This window comes from Elephantulus edwardii, unplaced genomic scaffold (assembly GCF_000299155.1).
Source record: "Elephantulus edwardii isolate Elephantulus edwardi_28Jun2011 unplaced genomic scaffold, EleEdw1.0 scaffold00039, whole genome shotgun sequence".
In the NCBI taxonomy this organism is placed as follows: domain Eukaryota; kingdom Metazoa; phylum Chordata; class Mammalia; order Macroscelidea; family Macroscelididae; genus Elephantulus; species Elephantulus edwardii.
In genome coordinates, this window is record NW_006399789.1 from 6952338 (window position 1) to 6976589 (window position 24252).

The 24252-nt window shown below is 38.8% G+C and overlaps 1 protein-coding gene across 1 annotated transcript in view; it reads right to left on the reverse strand.

Moving 5' to 3' along the window:
* Positions 1-24252, reverse strand: part of PEX7 (peroxisomal biogenesis factor 7) — a 130398-nt gene that overhangs the window by 58019 nt on the left and 48127 nt on the right. The window contains exons 6-8 of the mRNA XM_006884954.1: positions 11857-11963; positions 9080-9193; positions 5564-5619 (exon numbers count right to left, since the gene is read on the reverse strand). Coding sequence (XP_006885016.1) covers positions 5564-5619; positions 9080-9193; positions 11857-11963 — 277 coding nt within the window. The remainder of the gene's footprint in view (positions 1-5563; positions 5620-9079; positions 9194-11856; positions 11964-24252) is intronic.

Here is a 24252-nt window from a genome sequence, read left to right on the forward strand (position 1 = left end):
GTGCGGTTGGTGCAGGATAGAGCAGGGTTTAGGGCTGTTGTGCATAGGGTCGCTATGAGTCGGAAACGACTCGACGGCACATAACAACAACAAGAACAATCATGATGTTGCATATTGGCCCAGTGGCAAGGATTTTTGTTTTTTCTATGTTGAGATGTCCTCCATCTTGAAGGCTGTAGTCTTTGATCTTCTGTAGCAAACCCTTCAGGTTCTCTTCACAGGGAGCAGGTTGCTTCCTCTGCATAATACAGACTGTTGAAGAATCTTCCACTGATCCGAATGCCACATATTTCTTCATAAAGTCCAGCTTCCAGGATGATTTGCTCAGCAGACAGACTAAAGAAGTAGGGAGAAAAGATACAGCCCTGGCATAAACTTTCCCATTTTAAACCATGCAGTGTTCCTTTGTTCAGTTTGGACAACAGCTTCTTGATCTAGGTAAAGGTTTCATATGAGCACAATTAGGTGTCTGGAATTCCCATTCTTCTCAATCTTAGCCATAGTTTGTTACAATTTATACAGTCTAAAATTATTGTATAGTCAATAAAACACTACATCAGCAATGATAATCCTGGTCCCACAGTCTCTTCTAAACCCAGCCTGAACTGGGAGTTCCCTGTCAATATATGCTTGTAGCCATTTTTGGACAATCCTCATCAGTATTTTGTTTCCCTGTGTTAGTAATGATATTGTATGCTAATTTCCAAATTCTGTGGGTCACCTTTCTTGGGAATGAGAACAAATTATGATCTCTTCTAGTCCGTTCTAAGTTTCTTTCAAGTAATGAAAGATCTCTGTGGATTTCCTATTTATGTAATATATAAAAAGCTATCTGTCTTATTTTATAATTAATTTTATTAAATATCACATTATCATTATTGAGTCAATTCTAATTCATGGAGGCTGTAAAACTTGAAGGGAGAAAATTGTCCATCTTTCTACGTGCAGTGGTAGATTTGAACTACCGACCTCTTGATTAGCAGCCTAACATATAACACACTATGCCAACAAAGCTCTTTATCACATTATTAAAAGGTAACAGTAAGTAATGGTTTTGGTGTCTTTTTTAAATACAGATAGGAAATCATATTTTACTTTTCTATTTTGAACATTTGAAACCCACAGAAAAATTCAGACTACTACTGATTTCTTCTATTTCACTCCTCTAGGTTCACCAACTGTTCCATTTTTCCCCCCACATTTACCTTATCTTTCTCTTTGCACATTAACACATATGATACTATTTTTGTTGAACCATTTAAAAATAAATTGCAGGCACTATTTTTGTAGTTTTGCTGGTTTTAAATAATTCTAATTAGAATTATGAGTTTAATTGTAGAATATGATAAAAATCAGAGTCTGAAAAATATCTAAGGGAGTGAAAAAGGGAAATAAAGCTAAAAGGTACATCCTAATATGAGGGAGGTGTATCTCCTCATGACAGGACATTTTATGACTGAGGAAAAAGGCTTAGGGTAGTAAAATTGCTTTATTTTTTAAAAATAAGCAACTAGAAAAGTAACAAAAATTAGCAATTATAAAGCCTGGTCTCTAGACTATTATCTCTTTACATAAATCCACTGTCTCTTTAAGAAGTATCATTTTGATTAATACATATATAAAATATTAAAGTTGGTTAAACAGAAGTAGAAGATATCACCTAGTTATGATCTATATGTATCCAAACTCAGAATAGTTTGTCCATGGTTCCAGTTCACAAATTTAAATTTTATAAAAAATGTTGATACTTCTTCGTTCTTTTGATAATAAAAGTCTACAATTATATTTAAGGATAGTTTTTCACTTTAGGTTGGAAGAGGTAATTTATAAAAGAGAATCTGAAATCAAAGTCTTGTAGGATTTTTAAAAACGGACTTTCCTGAGGAAAGCAATTGCTGTTTTATTGTATTTGGACCCATACAAATTAGACTGCGTAATATGATCTTGGCAATCCTGGAAACATTATTAATATAATGTAGCCCATCAATGTGTCCTACTTGAAAACCAGTAGTAAAAGTATTTTAACAGTCAATTTTAATACACAAATGTATTGATAAATCACTGAGTTTCCCCTATCTTTTTGTATTTCCTCATCTCTTGGTTAAGAGTTTATCATGGCTAGTCTTGGCCCATGAACTCCCAAATGTCAGAAGGGTGCTATAGTAACTGGGAGGATTGTGTTAACACCAGGAACGCTCGCCTCAATGACTAGAGCTTGATAGTAGTCACTGCCACATGTGTTAAAAAAATGTTTTATCAGGAGACAAGTGATACACGAAAATCTACAGTTCCCACACTGCCCGATGCCACTGAGTGGATGGAGTTTGATTCATGGTCACTGGAGAGGACAGGGTAGGTAGAACTGTCTCAGGGAGCTACCACGGCTCTAAATCTTTATGTAAACAGATGGACACATCTTTGTCTCACAGAACTATTTAGGAACAGTTGTTGAGGAAACTCTTCTAGGAAGATGATATGAGCTAGGAGTGGAGGGCTAAGGGGGAGAGAGGAGGAAGAGGAGAGAGAAATAGTCATTTAGGATGATTAAATTGCTGCAAACAGAGACAGCTGTTCCAGAGAGCCTGAACTGCATGTAGTATGGCACAGGACTTAAAAAATACCAGTCAGAAAAGATGAGGTAAAAGGACCATCTGCGCTACAGAGGAGCTCACATTCAACCACATTTCTTATCTATTTATTTTTCTGGTGCTAAAAATATCATCAATCCAATCAGATTTAAAATTCTTTAGGGGATAAATTTAATTAAACTCAATATCACATGAGGTAAAAAGTCTACCCAAAAGGCACCCTTTGCCAACTTCTCCAATTACCATGGACAGATGTTGACTTAGATAGGCATTCCCAGTATTGTTCAAGTCTTCTCTACACTTTATAAAATGGTGAGAAAGAGTTATGAATATCCATAGGTATTTTTATTTGCAACTCTTTACAGATACATATGCCTTATACACAAAGCCTTTTACAATAATTCTATTTTTCTATTCTTTTTCTCTTTATTAAGTGAGACTTTCACAGTTCTATACTGAAATGCACAATTAATAACCTTGAGTTATATTTAAATTAGAAGCAAAAGTAGCTCTGTATCTATGATACATGTTACAATTAAAATTCTATTGATGGGGGAAATGCTATTTACCTACATGGGCCCATAAAGTAATTTGGTTTGAGCTATATTATTCTAATTTGTATGAAGAGAAAGTTTGGCTATTTTATAGGAAAGGAGCCCTCGTGGCACTGTGATTAAAGCACTTACATGATAATCAAAGGGTGGGCAGTTCTAACTCATCAACAGCTTCATAGGAGAAAGATTGTAGAGAGATTGGAACCATGATTCATGCTGGTGCAACCACTATGGAAGGCGGTTTGGTACTTTCTCAAAAAGTTGGAAATAGAAATATCATTTGACTCAGCAATTCAACTACTAGGAATATACTCTAAAGAAACCAAAACCACCATCCAAACAGATACTGCACACCCTTGTTTCTGCTGCATTATTTGCAATAAGGATGGATTGATAAAATATCTGGGACAATAGGGGCTGTTGTGTCAGAATTAGTGAGGTTCAGAGCTGCTATACATAGCACGGCTATGCATCGCAGGTGACTCAACCACTAACATTCTATGACAGGTTTAGAAGCAGAAGTGGCATCCACTTCCGAAATAACATGCCTCCGGAAACTCTATAAACTTTGATAAATGTCGAAAGTTGTAGAGGGGCTTCGGGCCTTTTGTTCATAGGGTCACTAGGAGTTGTGCTCGACGTGAAGGCAATCAACAACAACAGGCCACAGTAAGGAACTAAACTGCAAATTCAAAAGAACATGTTTCAAATTTACCAGCTGCTCCAAAGGAAACGATGGCAGTCCTCTCCTATGTGATTAACTGCCTCTGAAGACCCATGGGAGGGTCAGCTATGTCAGTTCTGACTCAATGGTACAGAACATCACAGTGACAGAGAGGAGCCCAGGTTGCAGAGTATGACGTGCCAGGCTGCTAACTGAAAGAAAGGTAGGCAGTTTGAATCCACCAGCTTCTCCTGGGAAGAAAGATTGGTAGTCTTTCCAAGAATAGATTTTGAGCCAGAATTTACTCAACAGCTGTAAGTTTGGTTTCGATATTGATACAAAGATGGCCTGATAGTGTAATGGTTAAGCATTTAGCTACCACGAAAAGGGCTGGTGGTTTGAACCCCCTAGTTGCTCTGTGGGATTAAAATGTGTATGGCTGTTTCTGTAAAGATTCACAGGCTGGGAAACTCTAGAGGGCAGTCTCCTCCCGTGTGATTTACTACCTCTGAAAACCTGCTGGAGGGTTCTGACTCAATGGTACACAACAAACACACCCTCGTGAAGGAGAAGATACATCTACCTCAATTGTACATTAATATCCATAAAAATTCACCATCTATTAGGTCCCCACCCACCCTCAAAAAGACTCTAAAGAAGACTGCAAACTGAATTCTCTGGTCATATTTAACAGCCAGAAATTACTGGCATCCAGGGTTCACCAAGTAAGTAAATACATGTTGGCTTGTAGGACTCAGGAATTATTAATTTGGAAAAGGGAGAAAAATTTAGAATGAATTAGAGATATGGATTGATAACCACACTATCCACTACAATCCATTACCACGGAGTTGGTTCCAATTCATAGCAATCCAACGGGACAGGGTGTCCCATAGATGCAATCGTTAGAAAAGCAGACTCCCTTTTCAGCAGGCAGTAGCTAAGAGAATACGCCATCCCCTTTTCCTTATGAATCAGGGTGAAGTCTCTCTCAGGGAGGAGTGATAGGGAATGGCAAAGGACACACTGACAAAGGAAATTAAATCAGAACTGGCTTTGACAAGCACTGTGGCAATTGGACAACTAAAACAGACATGGGGGGGGGAAGAAGAACGAACTGGGGAGGAGGGTGGAGAAAACAGTGCAACAATGAATGAATGAAAACCCAAAATCTCTGTAAATGTTCATTAAAACTAATAAAATTTAATAATAAAAAACAAAGAAAAGCAGACTGCTACATCTTTCTCCCACAGAGTGAATGGATTTAAACAGTCAACTTTTCAGTGCTTTAATTATTGCACTATAAAGGCTCCTAGATACACATACATACACACATCTCCCGTAAAAAAAAGCAACCCTCTAACCACGTATATATTCATGACAATCGCTTTTTTTCATCTGTAACCAACTTAACCTAAAAAAATCATACAATTATATATGAAGACAAAAAATTTCCAAATTTAAAAGATTTAAAAGATGCTGATCTATGTATTTTGTAGAGTGAGAAAATGTTACTATAGGAACAAACTGGCTTTTTTCCAAACACTAAGGATGCCTGGCTAACATTTAAATAGTAAAGAATTAGCTTTTACATGTGACTGGATCATGGAAACGGGGAAAATTTAACATTAATCCCAGTGGCAAATATTTAAATGTGCTGAGTCCAGGTTATTTTTATATTAGTAAAATAAGCATACTATCTTTCATAAAAGTTGCACAGATGAAAATTCTACTTGGTATTTCATAATGCAACTTACCTTACAGTAAAATCATAGGAGCAAGAGGCTAACACAGAAGCATGGAATGGCGAAAACTATAAAAAAGAGACAAGTTTTTTAAATTACTTGTAATTACAAAATGGCAATTAATTATACTTTCTTGAGCATTACATTGCTTTAATTCAAGGGAAAAAAATCATTCTACCCAAAGAAAACCATCTTTTAAATAAGTTTTTAAAAGCTTAAATATCCCTAAATATTTCTTTCTGGAAAAATTAAATAGAATTTCATACTGGTTGTTCAAAAAGATTCCTAAATACAAAGGACTAACATATGGGATGGTACAAATACATAATTACATATTTTACCAATTGTGTGACTGCTAGAACTTGCTTTCATCACTATGTGCCCTCAAGTCAGCTCTAACACAGAGAAACAAAAGAAAACAAAACAAAAGATCTTGTGATTCTCTACGATCCTCACAATCACTGCTGTGTCTGAGTTAATTGTTACAGTCACTGTATCAATTCATCTCCTCCAGGGTTGTTCTCTTTTTCCAAGCATGAAGTCTTTCACCAGAGACAGATCCTTCCTAAAAACATGCTGAAGGTGTATGAAACCAAGTCTTACTATCATCTTCTTTTCTAAGGTCACACTTCTTCCCAGACAGATTTGGGTTTTGGAACTCCATGGTGTATTCAATATTCTTCACCAATGCCACAATTTAAAGGCATTGATTCTTCCTCAGTCTTCTTTATTCCCTATCCCACTATATATGCATATAAGTTGTTGAAAGGTGCCATCAAGTCAACCACAACTCTTAGTGACCCTAAGAAGAAAAGATCCAAAGCTTGCCTTATCCAGCACTGTGCTAACAATCTCTGAGATGCGCAAGGCCACAGCTACAGTCACTGTGCCAATCCATCTTGTTGAGGGTCTTCCTCCCTCTACTGCCCCTCCACCCTCTCCAGTGTGATACCTATTTCCAAGGACTGGTCCCTCCTGATAACATGCCAAAGTATATGAACTGAAGTTTCACCATCCTTGCTTCTAAGAAGCACCCTGGCTGCACTTCCTCTGTTTGTTTGGGTTTTTTTTTCCTTATTTGTTCTTTTAGCAGTTGACTCAGTTCTCTTTTCCAACACCATTATTTAAGACATAGGTTTTTCTTCATCGTCATTCGTTATTCAACTTTTAGATGCACAGGAGCAAATGAAAATACCAAGGCTTCAATCAGGTGCACCTTAGTCATCAAAATGGTATCACTGCACTTTAGCACTTTGGAGATATTCTTAATAGCAGATTTTCCCAAAGCAACACATCTTTTAATTTCTGGATTGCTGTTACCATGGATGCTGACTGTGGATTCAAGTACAATGAAATTGTTTTAACTTCAATCTTTTCTCCATCTGTTTTGATGTTGCATATTGGTCCAGTGGAGAGGATTTCTGTTTTCTTGACGTTAAGATGGAATCCATATTGAAGGCTGTACTCTTTGATCTTCTGCAGCATGTGCTTCAAGTCCTCCTCACTTTCTACAAGCAAAGTTGTGTTGTCTGCATAACACAAGTTGTTGATGAGTCTCTCTCCAATCTGGATGCCACACTGTTCTTCATATAGTCTTGTTTCTTGAATACAGATTGAATAGGTATGGAGAAAGGATATGTGATCATATCCTTTCCCTACACACATATTTCCTGGTTTTAAACCATGCAGTATTTTCTGTTCTGTTTGGGCAACTGCTTTCTTGGTGTGTTTTGTAGAAACACAATTAAGTATTCTGGGAATCTTCCTCTTAATGTTATCCATAACATCTTATGATCCACGCAGTCAAATGCTTTTGCACAGTTAATAAAACACATATAAACATCCTTCTGATATTCTCTGCTTTCAATCCAGATCCATTTGACTTCAGCAATGATATCTCTTAAGCAAAAGTCTCTTCTGAATCCAGCTTGAATTTCTGGCATTTTCCTGCCTATGTACTGCTCTAGCCATATCTAAATAACCTTCAGCAAAGTTTTACATGCATGAGATATTAATGACATTGTTTAATAATTTCCACATTCTGCTGGATCATCTTTTTTGGAAATGGAAACAAATACAGCTCTCTTTCAGTGCTTGGCCAGGTAGCTGCTTTCTACATTTCTTGGCATAGACTAGTAAGCACATCTAGGTCTGCATCTGATTGTTGAAACACATCAACTGGTATTTTGTCAATACCTGCATGAGGAAACTGAAAATACCAGGAATTGGGTCAAGTGCCTCTTAGTCCTGAGAGGCAGCGTCTTTGCTCTTCAGCACTTTAAGGAAGCCCCCAGCAGCAGATGCTCCCAGGGCAATACACTTGACTTTCTGGCAATTGCTTCCATGGGTGTTGATTGTGAATTGAATGAAAAAGAAAATCTTCACTGCAACCATTTATCCATTTATGACTATGTTGTTTAGTGGTCTAATTGGGAGGATTTTTGTTTTATGTTGACATGTAATCCATATTTAAGGCTTTGAGTTAAATGCTTTAAGCAGTACTCATTTTCTGCAAGCAAGGTTGTAGATAATTCTGTGAGGATGTTTCTGTAAAGTTGTAGAGCCTTGGGAACACTGTGAAGCAATACTACCCTGTCCTGCAGTTACGAGTTAGAACTGGCCCATGGAGATAAGTTTAATGTCTTTTAAATAAACAATAAACACACTTTTATAGACTGACCTTTACAATTATAGTGTTTTTCTTATCAGCACATTAAATGTTACATATACATAAATAGAGGCATTTATAGATCATTTGACAGTTTGTAAAGTACTTTTTACTCTATAACTCTACTCATTTTTAAATATACAGAGAAGGTATTTGTAGACTATTAGAATGCATTTACTTTAAGACCACCATAAAAAGAAAAAACAAAAAAGGAGGGCACTGTGTCTTATATGATGTAAAATTTAAAATATAAATTTACAATTCTAAAAGTTGGTATAACGTATAATTGTAAAAGGTCACTAACTTACTGTTACCCTTAATGAGAGAGACAAATAATATAAATTGGAGATGTAACTTAGTAAGATGTCTTTCATAGTGATAATCCAGAAACTGCCTAAACATAAACTGAGGAAAAATAACCTTATAACCAGGCAAATTTCTTGGGAATAGTTCCAAAACTTTTCACCATATCAAGGAAGAAAGGATAAAAAGTTAACCATTTCTCAATACTTCTCAACAAACACTTTCCCTCAGGATGGAAAATAATGCAATTTCTAAATTAAGAAGTAAATTATTACAGCTAAAAATATAATATTAAATGTAAGAGTACACCAGGGATAACAGAATAAGAGAAATGTTTTTATCTAATTCCAACTACTGTCTATGTTGTCCCAATTCAGTTAATAATTATTCAACTATTTTACCTAACTGTAAGTCTCAATATATGAGTTAACTAACAAAAACAGGCATAAAAGAATCATCAATGCCCAATCCAGAAACACTAAACTGTCTTCTATATGACTCATTAAACATCTCCTTATTTAAAATTATACTCTGTATAAGAATAGATAAAGACCTACTTTGACCCGCCTAATGGCATAGGTGTGTCCAAGAAGTTCAAACACTGGTTGGTGAACATTTCTCAAATCCCAGCCTCTTAAACTACAATCAACTGCCCCTGTCACCAGCAAATTCTGAAGAAAGAAAAAAAAATGTCAAAGAGAAGACATCTTTGCAAGTAAACAAAACCTAAATTTTCCTACTAGCTACTTAATATGAACACAAGGGTTATTCTGGAGAAGTTGTGTAATGAGGATATAAAGGAATAAAAATGCCTGTCCTGAATCAAGCTGGCAACTGGCCTCTGGCTGGTGCTCTGCAGGGAAAACTGGGTGCAGCCCTTGCAGGCATTTTAGGGAGCTTGAGTGGAACAGTCCATGGGGAGTTGAGCTGCGAACCCAAAGGTAGCAGCTCTCTGGCAGTTCAAATGCACCACCATCAGCAATACAGAAAAAAGATGGACAATACCCTCCCCTGTGACCACAGCCTCTTGAAAACCTGTAGGGTGAGCTATCAATCAGTTCCAACTGACAGCAATGAGTGAGTGAATATATGTATTGCCATAAAACAGAAAAAGTAGTAACAGTGCAGTGGATTCTCCAGTACACCTTTTAAAGTATTAAGTATTTAAAGCATTAAAAAATATACCCATTTAAGCTTCCAAGATCTTATTAAGGTGGTATATTGGTTCTAGTGCTCAAATGCTAACCAAAAAGTCTAGCAGTCCAACACTGCCAACCAGTCTATAGAGAAAAATATGGCAGCATGATTCTGTAGAGATTTACAGCCTTGGGAAACCCTACGGAGTGGGGCAGGGGTGAGTGGTTGGAAGGGAGTGGTGATAATTCTACCCTGTCCTAAAGAGTGCTAAGAGTTAAAATTGACTCACGGGATGTGGTTTTTATTTTTGATAACTGGTTTGCATACAAAAGTCATATATACATTGTGTATCATGCATTCCTCCATTCATACTGTGTTTCACATGATCATTTCCACACATTGTGTGTTATAAAGGTAAACACCATTGATCCATGCCTACCATCACCCCACCTTTTCAGGTCCCCTCTGGATCTTTCCTAATCCCTTCACCCTGTCGCTCTGTCCATCAAACTCTACAGCCACGGTATTTCCCCCCTTCTCACCCTCCTGCTTCCCTGCTTCCCCTTCCCCTTTGGATTTTGGTACACATCTTACCAGGTACCCTTCTATTTTTATAACAACCATCTTACGTAGTATTCGTCCTAATGAGTTTGAGTTAGTTCATTCAGCGTAATGTTCTCCAACCTCTCCCATGTTACATAGTATTTTCAAAATCATTGCTCCTGCCTGCTGCATAGTATTCTACTGTGTGAATGTACTTTTTATTTTTAATGAACTCATTTTTCTTTTAAAAAAGTCCCAATATGCTGCAAGGTTTTATCAGGAGACAGGCACATTAATTTAGAAATATTTGAAAGAGGGGTAAGAAGTCATATAAAAACTCTTCTCATTGGCATCAATTTGGAACTGACACTCACACCCGAGGATTTGAACCACCAGGGAGGTACATCCTTTGCATTAGCAAAGCAGCTCTCTATGGACCTTACCTCTGAATTGTGGAACGTTTTTCTAATTCTAAATCAACCATTCTTTCTACTCTCATGGACTGAGAGATACAATGCAACATCTAACTTATCTGAGAATTTATATCTAAATTATGGTGAATTCTATGTAGTCAAGTTTTACAAATTCTGCTTTCTAGGATCCCAGGCGTACCCAGAGCTTCAGGCTGATGGGGCCAAAAGGTGGTCCACACTCAGACCGTAAGAGCTGCTCACTGTCTGAATATGCTAGACTTAAATATAAATTCACATAAAAACTCTAAATGACTACATTTTTTAAAGTTTCAATGATAAAAGTTTACGTCACTTTCAAGTATATATATCAACATCAATTTTAGAATACTCAGAAGTGTAACATAAAGTCTATAATCTAATTTCCTATGTGGAAAATTCATTTATGATGAGACGGATTTGAAATGCACCCACTAACACTGAAATTATAATTCAGATTATTATTATTATTATTATTATTATTAAATATGTACTATGTTTGCATTTAATTTCTTTTATTTCATTTTACTTAAAGAGCTCTGCCAGGGCAATGTTCTCTATACTTTTATTAACTAATTTAAAACTTGGAAAGATAATAAATTTTAACTTTTTTTGTTATAGTCAACAGATCACTTCAGGTACATAAATTGTATGTCAACATTTTTAAATCTGTATCTACTTCTAATTCATTTACTCATGTAATTAACTGAAGCTCTGCAAAAAAGTTACAAATGGACACTGCCACCTTAGAATCATGAACCTTAGTTAGACTTATAGTCAAAGATGAAATGGAAAATTTTACAGAACTAATGGACTGTCAAATTAGGAATCAAGTTGCAAATAGTTGAGTAGCCTGACTCACAAAGTGAAAATAAATGAAAGCAAAAGTTGATACAAATTGGCAGGGCTAGGATAGGGAAAAGAAAATTACAAATTGTAAAACAGAATTCCAAAACAAACAAGTAAGGCTGCTCCCTTTGAACTTTGCAAATTTGTTTCTTACTCTGCCTGTTTCATGTGCACTTAAATCCAATTAATGTTAATGCAGGTCATTGACAATCATCAATTAGAAATAAAAGGAACTGAAATTAATTTAATCATCCATGAACACCAGTAAAGTGCAGAACACCAGAGATAAAATCCAATCCAAGACATTAGTACTTGAGGAAGAACTCAGCCGCTAATGCCAGCACCACCCACCATACCTCACTATATTTACACCAGTCACAACTCAGAATTTCTGTATGATGTGCTGGAATCACAACTCTGGCTCCTGCTGCCTTCGCGTCCCAAATTCGCAGAGTCTGGTCACCTGGTAAAAAAAAAAAAAAAAGACTGAGTCAGTTTTCATCACATCTCTTGGATCATCAGTGGCACAACTGTACCCATGATGAGAAATCAAGTAAAAATACACCGCCTCCATTGCTAAGATACCATTATCTATCCATCTTTAAAACTAAAATAATACATGAAATCTACCAAAAGTAATGAACTGTGACAATGTTTTGCATCTACTCAAAGCAGGAAAATTTTAACCTCACACTAAGACAAGCACCATGACTGTCAAGACATAACTCCTGTCAAGACATGGAAAGGTTCTGAAAAATCCTCATTCTAGGACATACATTCCTTACTTATCAACTCTCTTCTTACTTGATATTTCACATTTAGAGCAGTACCACAAAATCTATCATTGAGCAGTCAGGAAATCAGGAGGCGTATTTAACTAGGAAAGCCTGCAGTCAGGGACTTCTCCAAATTATTGTAGAGTAATGCTGTCATTTTGAAGACTAGGGTGCATCTGATTCAGGCCACAATCCTTCCGATTACTAACTATGCATCCAAGAGCTAGACACTGAATAGGGATGACAGAAAAAGAATTGAGGCCTTTGAGCTGTTGGAGAAGAGCACTGAACATGCCGTATATGGCCAAGAGAATGAACAGATAAGTCTTGGAGATGGTGCAGCTGGAGTACTCTTTGAAGACAAGGATGAAGAGGCTTCGCCTCAAATCCTTCAGGCATGTTGCTAGGAGGAACTATTCCTTGGAGCGGGACATGATGCGTGGAAGGGTAGAGGATCGGTGAAGGAGAGGAAGACCCTCAGCTAAGTGGACTGACACAGTGATGTGATTGCTGCAATCGGCTCAAGTGTGTCAAAGATTGGTGAGGATGGCACGGGATAAGACAGGGTTCAGATCTGCTGTTCATAAGGTTGCTGAGTCATACTCGACTCGATGGCACCTAAGAACAACAACTGTCCAACTGTCTTGCCCATTAATGACATTTCCCTGTCAGCAGCAAACATCAAGGTGCGACATGAGAGTGATTCTACCAGCGATAGTATATGTCAATTAGGCTGGGCCAGGATTCTCAGTGGTGTGCCAGTCATCTATTTTGTGCACTAATATAATAATTTTCCACTTTTGCTCAATACCAATTTTCACATAATGACCTAGTCACTGAATCCAGCAGTATTAGTAAGTGAACAGAGAGGGTAAATAAAGCGAGTTCCCTGTTCTAGCACATACTGCATGACGTTGTTATTGTCGTTAAGTGCTGTTGAATCATGATCAATTATTACATTACATCAACTAAAGCATCATTACTCCTCATAACAACAGAAGCCTGTCCTGTCCTGTGCCATCCTCATCCTCTCTGACACACTGGAGTCCAGTGCTGCAGTTACTATGTCACCCATCAAGCGGAGGGTCTTCCTCTCTTTTGTTGACTCATTATTTTTCCAAGTGTGATGTCCCTTTCCAAGGACTAGCCTCTCCTAGCAACATGCCTCAAGTAGGTGAGACGAAGTTTTCCATCTTTGCCTACAAGGAGCTCTATGGTTACACTCTCTCCAACTTGTTTCTTCTTTTGGCAGTCCATGAGATATTCAGTACACCCTTCTCCGAAATCAAAGCTCTTTAAGGCATCAATTCTTCTTGACATATGACATCTGTCCTATTGTTTGCTGCCACGTCAGAACTGACACATAGCTAACCTGTCAGCAGGTTTTCAGAGTCATCACGTCTATCACTCGGGGAGGAGATTTCCCATAAAAGCTTCTGGATTTGAACTACCTTCCTTAGGGTTCGCAGCACAACATCTTACCACTAGGTCATTAGAGCTCCCAGGTTGGTAAAGAATTGTCGTTGTTGTTATTGTTATATGCCATCGAGTCACCTGCGACTCATAGCAACCCTATGTACAACAGCCCTAAACTCTGCTCTGTCCTGTGCCAATCGCACTGTATCTGACACACCCATCCCAATTACCCCAGTCACTGAATCAATCCACCTCATAGAGAGCCTTCCTCTCCTGCGCTGTCCCCCCACCCTCCCAAGCATGATGTCCTTCTCCAAGGACCGGTCCCTCCTTACAACATGTCCAAAGTATGTTAGACAGAGCCTCAGAATCCTTGCCTCCAAGGGGCTGCCCGGTTTGACCCTTTCCAGGATGAATCTGTTTATTTTCCTAGCAGTCCATGGTACCCTCAATACTCTTCCCCAGCACCACAGCTCAAAGGCATCAATTCTCCTTCTATCCTCCTTAGTTTTCTGATGCATAACAAGTAATGGCAAATACCATGGCCTGTATCAGACACGCCTTAGTCTTCAGAGAGACACCATTGATCTTCAGTACCCTGGAGAGGTCCCTAACAGCAGACTTTCCCATCACAATACGTCTTTTAATTTCCTGGCTACTGGTGCCAAGAGTGTTGACTGTGGAGCCAAGCAAACTAAAACTGTGTACAATCTCAATCTCTTCACCATCCATCCTGATGCTGCCAATTGGTCCAGTGGTGAGAATCTTTGTCTTCTTGACATTGAGCCTCAGTCCATATTGGAGGTTGCAATCCTTGACCCTCTGCAGCAAGTGCATGAGGTCCTCCTCAGTTTCAGCAAGCAGGGCTGTGTCATCTGCATAACGCAGATTGTTGATAGATCTTCCACCAATCTTGACCCCACATTTCTCCTCATACAGCCCAGCCTCCTGGATAATTTGTTCTGCATACAGGTTGAAAAGGTATGGAGACAGGACACAAAATGGAGAAATTTCTTTATACTCCGTCTTAATACATCACAGAGGGGTATATTTTTCTTTTTCTTTTTATTTCACTCTCTTTACAGCCTCAGAAATCCTATGGAATAGGTTGTTGTTGCTGTTGCTGTTGTTGTTGTTGTTAGGTGCTACTGAATCACCTGTGACTCACAGAGACCCTGAGTACATTAGCTCTGAACCCTGCCCTACCTGGAGCCAATCTCATCATCTCCGAAAGACCCAATCCCACTTCTCCAGTGACTTGAGTCAATCCATCTCATCCTGGCTCTTCCTCGCCTGCGCTGTCCCTCCACCCTTCCAAACATGATGTTCTTCTCCAAGAATTAAAATTGAGGATTCTACTTTGCATTTTTAAAAATGGCTTACATTGCTTCACTGCACAAAATCACACCTTATTAGATGTTCTACATGTTACTTGTCTTCCCTTTTTCTAAAAAATTATGTAGAAACAAGAAAACAACAAGAACAAAACACAGGAAATATACATCTATATCAAAAGCAAAATACAAGAAAAAAAGTAATCACAGGAGAAAACTAGATTGCTGTTGTTACGTGCTGTCGAGTCACCTACGACTCATAGAGACCCTATGTACAACAGAAGCCTGCCCTGTCCTGAGCCAGTCTCACTGACTCCAACACACCTAAGTCCATTGCCCTAGTTATTGTATCAATCCATCTCATCCGGGGTCGTCCTCTCCTGTGCTGCTGTCCCTCCACCCTTTCAAGCATGATGTTCTTCTCCAAGGACAGTACCTCTTGGCCACGTGCCCAAAATATGTAGGATGGAGCTTCAAAATCCTAGCCTCCAAGGAGAAACTTAGTTTCACCCTTTCCAAGACAGGCCTATCTGTTTTCTTGGCAGTCCATGGATGTCCAAGACTCTTGTCCAGTACCACAACACAAAGGCATCAAGTCTTCTTTTGTCATCCTTAGTCACTGTCCAGCTCTCTGATGCATAGCACGTAACTCCAAAGACCATGGCTCAAATCAGGCACACCTTGGTCTCTAGACTGACATCACTGCTTCTCAGTAATGTGGACAGATCCTTGACAGCAGATTTTTCCCAGTGCAATTCTTTTGATTTCCTGACTGCTGGTGTCAAGAGTGTTGACTGTGGAGCTGAGCAAGCTAGGTTAGCTAGAGGGAAAAGAATGCCTATGGATAGTCAGAGTCTAGAGTGACCGTGCATACACTATATACTATACCTGTGACTGATTATTTCTAAAACCAAAATCAATGCCTATCATGACTGTCTAAGAATCAGAAATAATAAAACTTTCAGTAAGGTACCGCCAAATCGGAATCAAATAGCTGACCCTAATGGGTTTTCAGAGGCATTAAACCACATCTTTCTCTTGAGGAGCAGCTAGTAGACTTGAACCATGTGTCTTTAGGATTGCAGCACAGCTTCTTATCACTAGGCCACAGAGCTCCCTGGCACACAGTAGACTCTTTAACACACAGCATCTAACTATGTTCTCACCAAGGAGCAGTGAACAGAGCAGGGAAACACTGCATGTTTCAGGATCAGGAAAAGTGTGCATCAGGAATGTGTCCTACCTCCATATCTTTTCAATCTATATGCAGAACAGATCATTCAGGAAGCTGTACTTGATGAGGAGAAATATGGCATCAGGATTGGAGGAAGATTCATCAACAATCTGCATTATGCAGATGACACAACTCTACTTGCTAAAGCTGAAGTGGATATAAGTCATTTGCTGCAGAAGGTCAACGACAGTGGTCTTATATATCCAAAGGCATCAATTCCTCTTTGCCCTTCTTTATTCATTGGCTATCACATTATATAGGTACATGAATTATTTCAGCCATTAAAAGTCACAATAAATAAATTTAATTGTCAAAATTCATCAAGCAATACTTAAGATTATGCATTATTCTGTATGCAAATATCAGTAAGTTTATAACAACAGAGGGCTGGTAGAGTGATGATTATTCTAAACTTTTCTTGCATAGTCTTTTGTTTGACACCATCATATTTATGTTGTTGTTGAGTACTATAGAGTCAGAACTTACCCACTGCTCACCCTCTGTCAGATTTTCAGAAGCAGTAAATCCCACAGGACGAGACTGTCCAACTTTCCCCACAGAAGAGCTGGTGGATTTGAACCATATACCTTTACACTGGCAGCACAATTCCTTACCACTAAGCCACCAGAGCTCCTTGTCATATTCATCCACTATTAAATGAAATGCAGCACAGCTTGAGTTGTGTCTTCTTGCAGTTATCATTTAAGGGGCACAAAACACGAAGGCCTGCTCTGGAGGAGCTCAGAATCCCACTTCCTTGACAGTAGCTCCTGCGGGAAGCTTCTGGCACTTGATCTTCATCATTTTGTTTCCAGGTAGGAGAGAGGCCTTCTGGCCAAATGGAACAATGACTCACTCAAGTCCTTCAGCCACCAGGACATCTGTATTTACGCTGTTTCCTTAATAGCATTTTCCAGACAACTGGCCTTTCATGAGCAGCCAGACGTCAGGGCCTTTGTGACGGTGTCAGAGACTCACCTGAATTACTAGCTTCTCTTATCGGCTACAGACCTGCCACAGACAGCAGAGCCGGGGAACTGAAATGCAGACTATGGGACAGGAAGCTCTGGCTGCTACTGGTAAATTTCAAATCTTAGCCAGTAAGAGAGGGTGGATAACGAGAATGCATGTGAAACTAGACTCCAAAACTGCAAAGTCCACTGAGTGGCTGGCCAAATAACTTCATTAAAATGCCAGACCCCTATCAGATGTAACATGACTTCTTCTTCTAGGAAAATGAGGTTTCAGCTCCACCCATTCAGGCATGGCTATGACTTATGTAATTATCTGGAGTCTGCAATAACAATAAATTCAGTTTTTACATGATTCAGAAAAGTTTACTTCACATTAATTCTCTTTATGTAAACAGCTCATTTTCCCTTCCAACTCACGTGACTTAGAAATATTAATTTCATCTTAATACAGCTATTATGATGTAAATAAAATGAAATGCCTATGTAGAAGATTCTACTACAAGAGTCAAACTAGATTTAGATCTCTAACACTGCCTTCTTTTTGATGTGTTCAGTTAACACGCTGCCGCACACTTTTAAATTGAGACCATACTTAGAAACATTCCCCCCTCCCCCATGTATTACCGTCATTTGTGGCAACGCGTTAATCACTATGAATTTGGTTCTAGATTTGCAAATACAATATAATCTTCAAGGTGACAGAGTATCCAAACTTCTACATTCTCAAACATTACCTAGAATACAAGCGGTCAAAAGCAACCGAACAGGAGATTAATGTGTTTTCATGAGACCATATTCAGTTCAAGCACAAAGATTGTGAAGTTCAATGGCAAAAAAAGTCTAGCATTTTTTAGGCTCTTCTTGAGTTGGAGATAAACTCAGAGCAGAAGGCTCAATTATGGGAGCTGAAGGCTCAGTTATGGGGGCTGAATATAACTGCAGCTATGGAACTTGAGTTTGGTTGTTGTTATTATTGTTAAGTGCTGTCGAGTCGCAGGTGACTCATGGCGACCCTATGAAGGAGAGTCCTCAACGCTTGTGTGTCTCTCATCCTCTCTCCAGGTGCACAGGGTTTCCGGAGACAAGCTATTACCGAAGTGGATGCCACTCCTCCTTCCAAGCTTGTTTTAATCGGGGAGCTCCAGCCCACACTGTCCATACTGGGTAACCAACCATTAAGTAGGAGGTGGAAATCTATCATAAATAATCTTTGTTCCCATTCCTCAACTGAAATCTTTTCAGAAAATCTAAGTCTGTCTAGTATGGGAATGTAAAAAGCTCAATGGAAGGCACCCTGTTTTTACTGTTCTGAGAATTCTGCCTAAACCAAATCAGAAACGTCACACACACACACACACACACACACACACACACACACACACACAAAATAAGCAGAAGTATTGGAAGTGCTTGCTAGGGCAATAGAGAAGGAAATAAAAGGCATCCAGATTGGAAGAAAGATGGTGAAACAGTTGTGATATGCAGATAATATGATAGTGTACATAGAAAATCCCAAGGACTCAATAAAAATACTGTCAGAGCTAGTAGACCAATTTAGTAGAGTGGCAGGATATAGGATCAATATCCAAAAACCAGTGGGATTCCTCTACAGCAATAATGAGAATTCAGAGAAGGAAAACAAGAACAATACAATTTACAATAGCCAATCACAAAGTAAGATACTTGGGAATAAACTTCAACAGGAAGATTCAATATTTTGAAAATGGCAATCCTACCAAAAGCAATCTACATGTTCAACACAATCCCAATACAGACACCAAATTTATTTTTCAAGAAGATTTAAAGGGAAATTGCCAAGGTTACTTGGAAAGGGAAGAGATCACGAAAAAGCAAAGCACTCCTGAAAAATAGAAGCGAAGTGGGAGGCATAGCGCTCCCAGACTCAAAACTCACCACACAGCAGTAGTAACCAAAACATCATGGTACTGGTACAATGACAGGCACATAGACCAATGGAACAGAACTGAGAACCCAGAAATGGACCCAGCTATCTATGGTCATATTTGACGAGGAAATAAAACTTGTCAAATGGGGAAATGACAACCTCTTCAACAAATGGTACTGGCCAAACTGGACGGCTACCTGCAGAAAACGAAAACAGTATCCACATCTCACCCCATATACAAACATCAACTCAGGGTGGACCTAATAAAGCCCTAAACCATAAAGTTCATCAGAGACTAACAGGGATCCTACTTAGATGGCCTTGTCTGTGAAATAAAGAGACTGCCAAATACAGCTGGAAATGCACAATCTGGAGAGGATAAAATTGATTAATGGGACCTTCTAAAGATTAAATTCCTGTACACATTAAAAACATTTTCAAACAAAGTGAAAAGAAAGCCTCCTGACTAGGAAAAAACATTTGGCAATACCATTTTAAACAAGGGTCTCCTATCAAATGTTTTTAGAATCCTACAGAGCCTCTACAAGAAAAAGATTGATAATACAATTACAAAATGGCCAAAAGACATGGAAAAAACTTTCACAGAGGAAGGTATTCTGATGGCCAACAGACACATGAAGAAATGCTCAAAATCACTGGCAACAGGAGAGATGCAAATAAAAACCACAATGAGATACCATCTCACCCTAGTAGTAGGGGCAAAGGTTAACGGGACAGCAAGTAATAAATGTTGGAAAGGATGTGGAGAGATAGGAATTCTTACACACTGTTGGTGGGATTATAAAATGGTACAACCACTCTGGAAGGCAGTTTCGTATTTTCTCAAAAAGCTAAACATAGAAATTCCATATGACACAGCTATTCCACCGCTTGGAATATACCCAGAGAAAATGAGAACCGAGGAACAAATGGAGCCTTGTACACCAATGTTCATAGCAGTGTTATTCACCATTACAAGAACACAGAAACAGCCAAAAGGTCCAATCACAAGTGAATGGATTGGGAAATTATGGTACATTCACATCATGGAAACTTTTCAGCATGGAGAAGCAAAGATTTTGAAAATCACTTCGTAACGTGGGAGGCACTGGAGAGCATTATGCTAAGTGAACTAACTCAGTCCCAAAAGGACAAACAGGGTATAAGATTATTATAGAAACAGAAAGATAATCAGAATAACATGTATGAGAACCCAAGGGGGAAAGGGTAGGTGTAGAGGGGTGAGGATGGGCAGGAATGGTAACCATAGGGTAGCACAATTTGATGGACAGAAGGAAGGGTGGGTAAAGGAAATGGGAAAGATCTGGTCTGAAAAACAAGGTAGATAAGCTTTGTAAGTAAACCAGTATGAAACATTATTTAAAAAAAAAAAAGCAAAAGTGCCCAGGAGCTGCACCCTGGCAGCTCTACTTGACCTGAGACTTGAAGATTTGGTCTTTCCCAGTGCACTGTGGACAACAGAAGCCTTATCAAACTGGACAGCAGCAGGAATATAGAGGTCCATTTCAGCAGAGCACAGCAGAATAACATAGAACATAAGGCTGAAACTTTTCTGGTGTGTATAAGAAGCTCATAGGCAAGGATATTAATTTTGAATTCCTACAACAACTGTCAACAAAATGACTAAAATTCAGTAAAAGTTAAAAAAAAAAAGTAGTTGAAGAATATAAAAAGAATTGTGTCAGTAGCTGGTATGAATGGCACAAGGTTAGACAATGAGAATCTATCTTATTATCTACATAAGCTACTAATAAGTCATCTACTGAAAATGACTCACTTGTCAGTTATCAACATGGTTACATTCCAAAGACCAAGTCCTTATGCAAAAGTTAGTATTATGAGAAAATGGATAGTGACAACATCACATCCAAAAAAATGGAGAATGACTAACTACATCATTGTAGAATGGCCAAACCACTGAGACTCATGGTGCACCCATGCCGACACGGAACCTTAACCATCACAGCCAGCTGTACTTAGTCTTCACAACCTGGTGTTCAGTACTGCCTGACATGTTGTTATTGTGCAAAACAGATTTTTCACTACTATTCAAAGTGTAAAATGTCAGCGAATAGGATAGTCAATAAAGTAAATATATTTATAACTTATGGTACTATGGTTTCAACCCTGGAAGTTAAAGTAATTTTACACCAAGATTAAAATGTTTTACAGCAAGATCTTGTCTGTATGGAAGACAAAATAAGACACTTAATGTTAAAGGCCACATGTGACTCACTGAAGAACAAGAAGTTCTCAAACTAAAGAACTCATTTTCTTCTTGAATCTAACACTGAAATAATTTTATGGATTTTCCTCATAAAAAGGTGAATATATTCTGGAGACAGAAAACATGACATTCCCATTTCATTAGCAGAAATAAGATACTGATTTGGCAATAGAACTATGTACCCAAATTCAATCAAAACAAGCACACAACAACAACAACTCACTGCAACTGAGTTGGAACCAATTGACAGCTAACCTACCCTTGGGCTTCTGAAACCGTAAATCTCATGGGAAGGAGACTGGCCATCTTTCTCCTGAGGAGCGTCTGGCAGATTCATACTGCAAGAGGGGTGTCGGGCCTTTGGCTGCCAGAGGCCTCTGGCTGAGCAAGCCAACTCCTTATAGACCAGGCATCGCAAAAATTTAACTGATAACTAGACACAGTTGGGGTGATTAATAGCAAGGAGTTGGAAACAACCTAAGTGCCCATCAACAAACGAATGGCTAGAGAAGCTGTGGTATATTCGCACAATGGAATACTATGCTGCATTAAAAAACAAGGAACTCATGCAATATTATTCAAAATGGTTGACTCTGGAGAACATTATGCTGAGTGAAATATCCCAGTCACAAAAGGACAAATATTACATGATGCCACTGTTGTAGAATGGGACTGTCCTTGGGGTTGGGGAGAGACTGAGTAAGATGGGTTCAATAATGTATACTGCACTGAAACAGAGGAGGGAGAGAACCGTTTAAAAGAGAGATGTAACTGGGTATTTCTGTCATCACAGGAGACTAGAGCGAGGGCTACATGGTGGAGGGGACCTGGGGGAGGGTTTGTAAAACAATGAAAGAATCTTTTCTTTTACTTTTCCATAATTTTTGGACTCATGTACTTATAACTTGTTAGTCAAATTTGTGTCTTCTAGGTTGCAACACCTCCATGATACATCTTCAAGGATATGTACATGTACAGCCAAGCACAATCAATAAGAGTGCATCTGAATTCCAAAATCAATCTCCATAATAGTCTATGTGTTTCCTACGCCAAAGGGGCCCTTTAAAGTAGTGAGAGAAGATCTTCACCCTGAAACCCACAGCGTCCCTTTTCAGCAGGAAGTAGCTAAGAGAATACGCCGTCCCCTTTTCCTTATGACTCAGGGTGAAGTCTCTCTCAGGGAGGAGTGATAGGGAATGGCAAAGGATACACTGACAAAGAAGATTAATCAGAACTGGCTTTGACAAGCACTGTGGCATTTGGACAAGAACAAACTGGGAGGAGGGTAGAGAGAATAGTGCAACAATGAGTGAGTGGAGGCCCAAAATCTCTGTAAATGTTTATGAAAATTAATAAAATATAATTATAGAAAAAAAAAATTCTCTCCCAGGAGCTCTGGAAGCCTAGTGGCAAGAAGTTGCACTGCAATCCCAGGGGTGTGTGGTTTGAATCCACCAGATACTCTGCTGGAGAAGGAGGAACAATCTCCTCCTGTACTAGTCAGATCCAACTTGAACGGTACATACACAAAATAATAACATAAGATAAATTTTTAAAAAATTTCTCTCCCAGAGTTCTAATTCAGTAGTAGGGTTATAATGGAGCACAGAAGTTTGTTGTTGGTTTTCTTTTTTAAGTTCCCCCAATGATTCAGACAACTTGTCAGACAGTAGAATCACTGGACTGCTGTGTTACCGTACATAGAGTCTACTTAGAGCAAGTAGCTTTAAAACTCTAGATGAGCAGATAGAGAAGGACAGTCTGTTGATGCACATAAGCACTGCAAAAGCCATTCAGATGGACCTTCCAATATGCTCTGTTCTCGCCCATGTCCCAGACTTTAGCCTTACAGTTAACAGAAAAAAAAAATCACATTCATGTTTGACCTATACATAGACCAAAAAGTAGCTGTCCAAACAGAAGGGGTCACTACATAGTTTAAAATAAGGAAACCTATGAGTCAGGGTTACATTTTTTTCTCCATGCCTACTTAACTTGTACATTGTGCTAATAATTAGACTAATATCAAGAAGGATTTGACAGCAGGATCAGAGGAAAATTCATTAAGAAATTGCATTATGAAGTTGATACAACCTTGCTTGCTGAAACTAAGGAAGACTTGAAATATGTATCATAGAATATCAAAGACTACAATCAAAGACTACAATCTTCTATAATGGATTACATCTCAACATAAAGAAAAGCAAAAATCCTCACCACTGAACCAATAGGGCACATCACGACAATTAGAGGAAAGACTGAAGTTGTCAACAATTTCATTGTACTTGGATCCGCAATCAGCGTCCATGGTAGGGGCAGTCTTCACTGCCTACTTAAGAAATTAAAAGATGTGTTGCAATGGGAAAGTGTACAGTCAAGGACCTCTCCAAAGGCTAGAGAGCAAGGATTTCAGTTTAAGTCGCACACGATCCCAGCCATGGTATTTTTAATTGCTTTTTATGCATCTGAAAGTTGGACAATGAATAAAGATGACAGGAAAAGAATCAGTATCTTTGAATTGTGGCGTTGAGAAGAGTAGTGAACATCTCATAGATTGCAGAAAAGAATAAACAAGTCTGTGCTGGAGGAAGTACAACAGGGTGCTCCTTCAAGTCAAGGGGGTGAAGCTTCCTCTCATGTACTTTGGCATGTTATCTTGGAAGAAGACATTATGCTGGGAAAGATGGAGGGTCAGAGAAAGAGAGGAGGGTCCTCACCAAGATGAATGAGTGACTATAACAACGGGCTCGAGAGTACTGGAGGCTGCAAGGACGGTGCAGGATAGAGCAAGGTTCCCATCTATTGTTCACAGGGTTGCTATGAGTCAGTCGTCTCAGTGCCACCTAGCAACAATTCTGACTTGT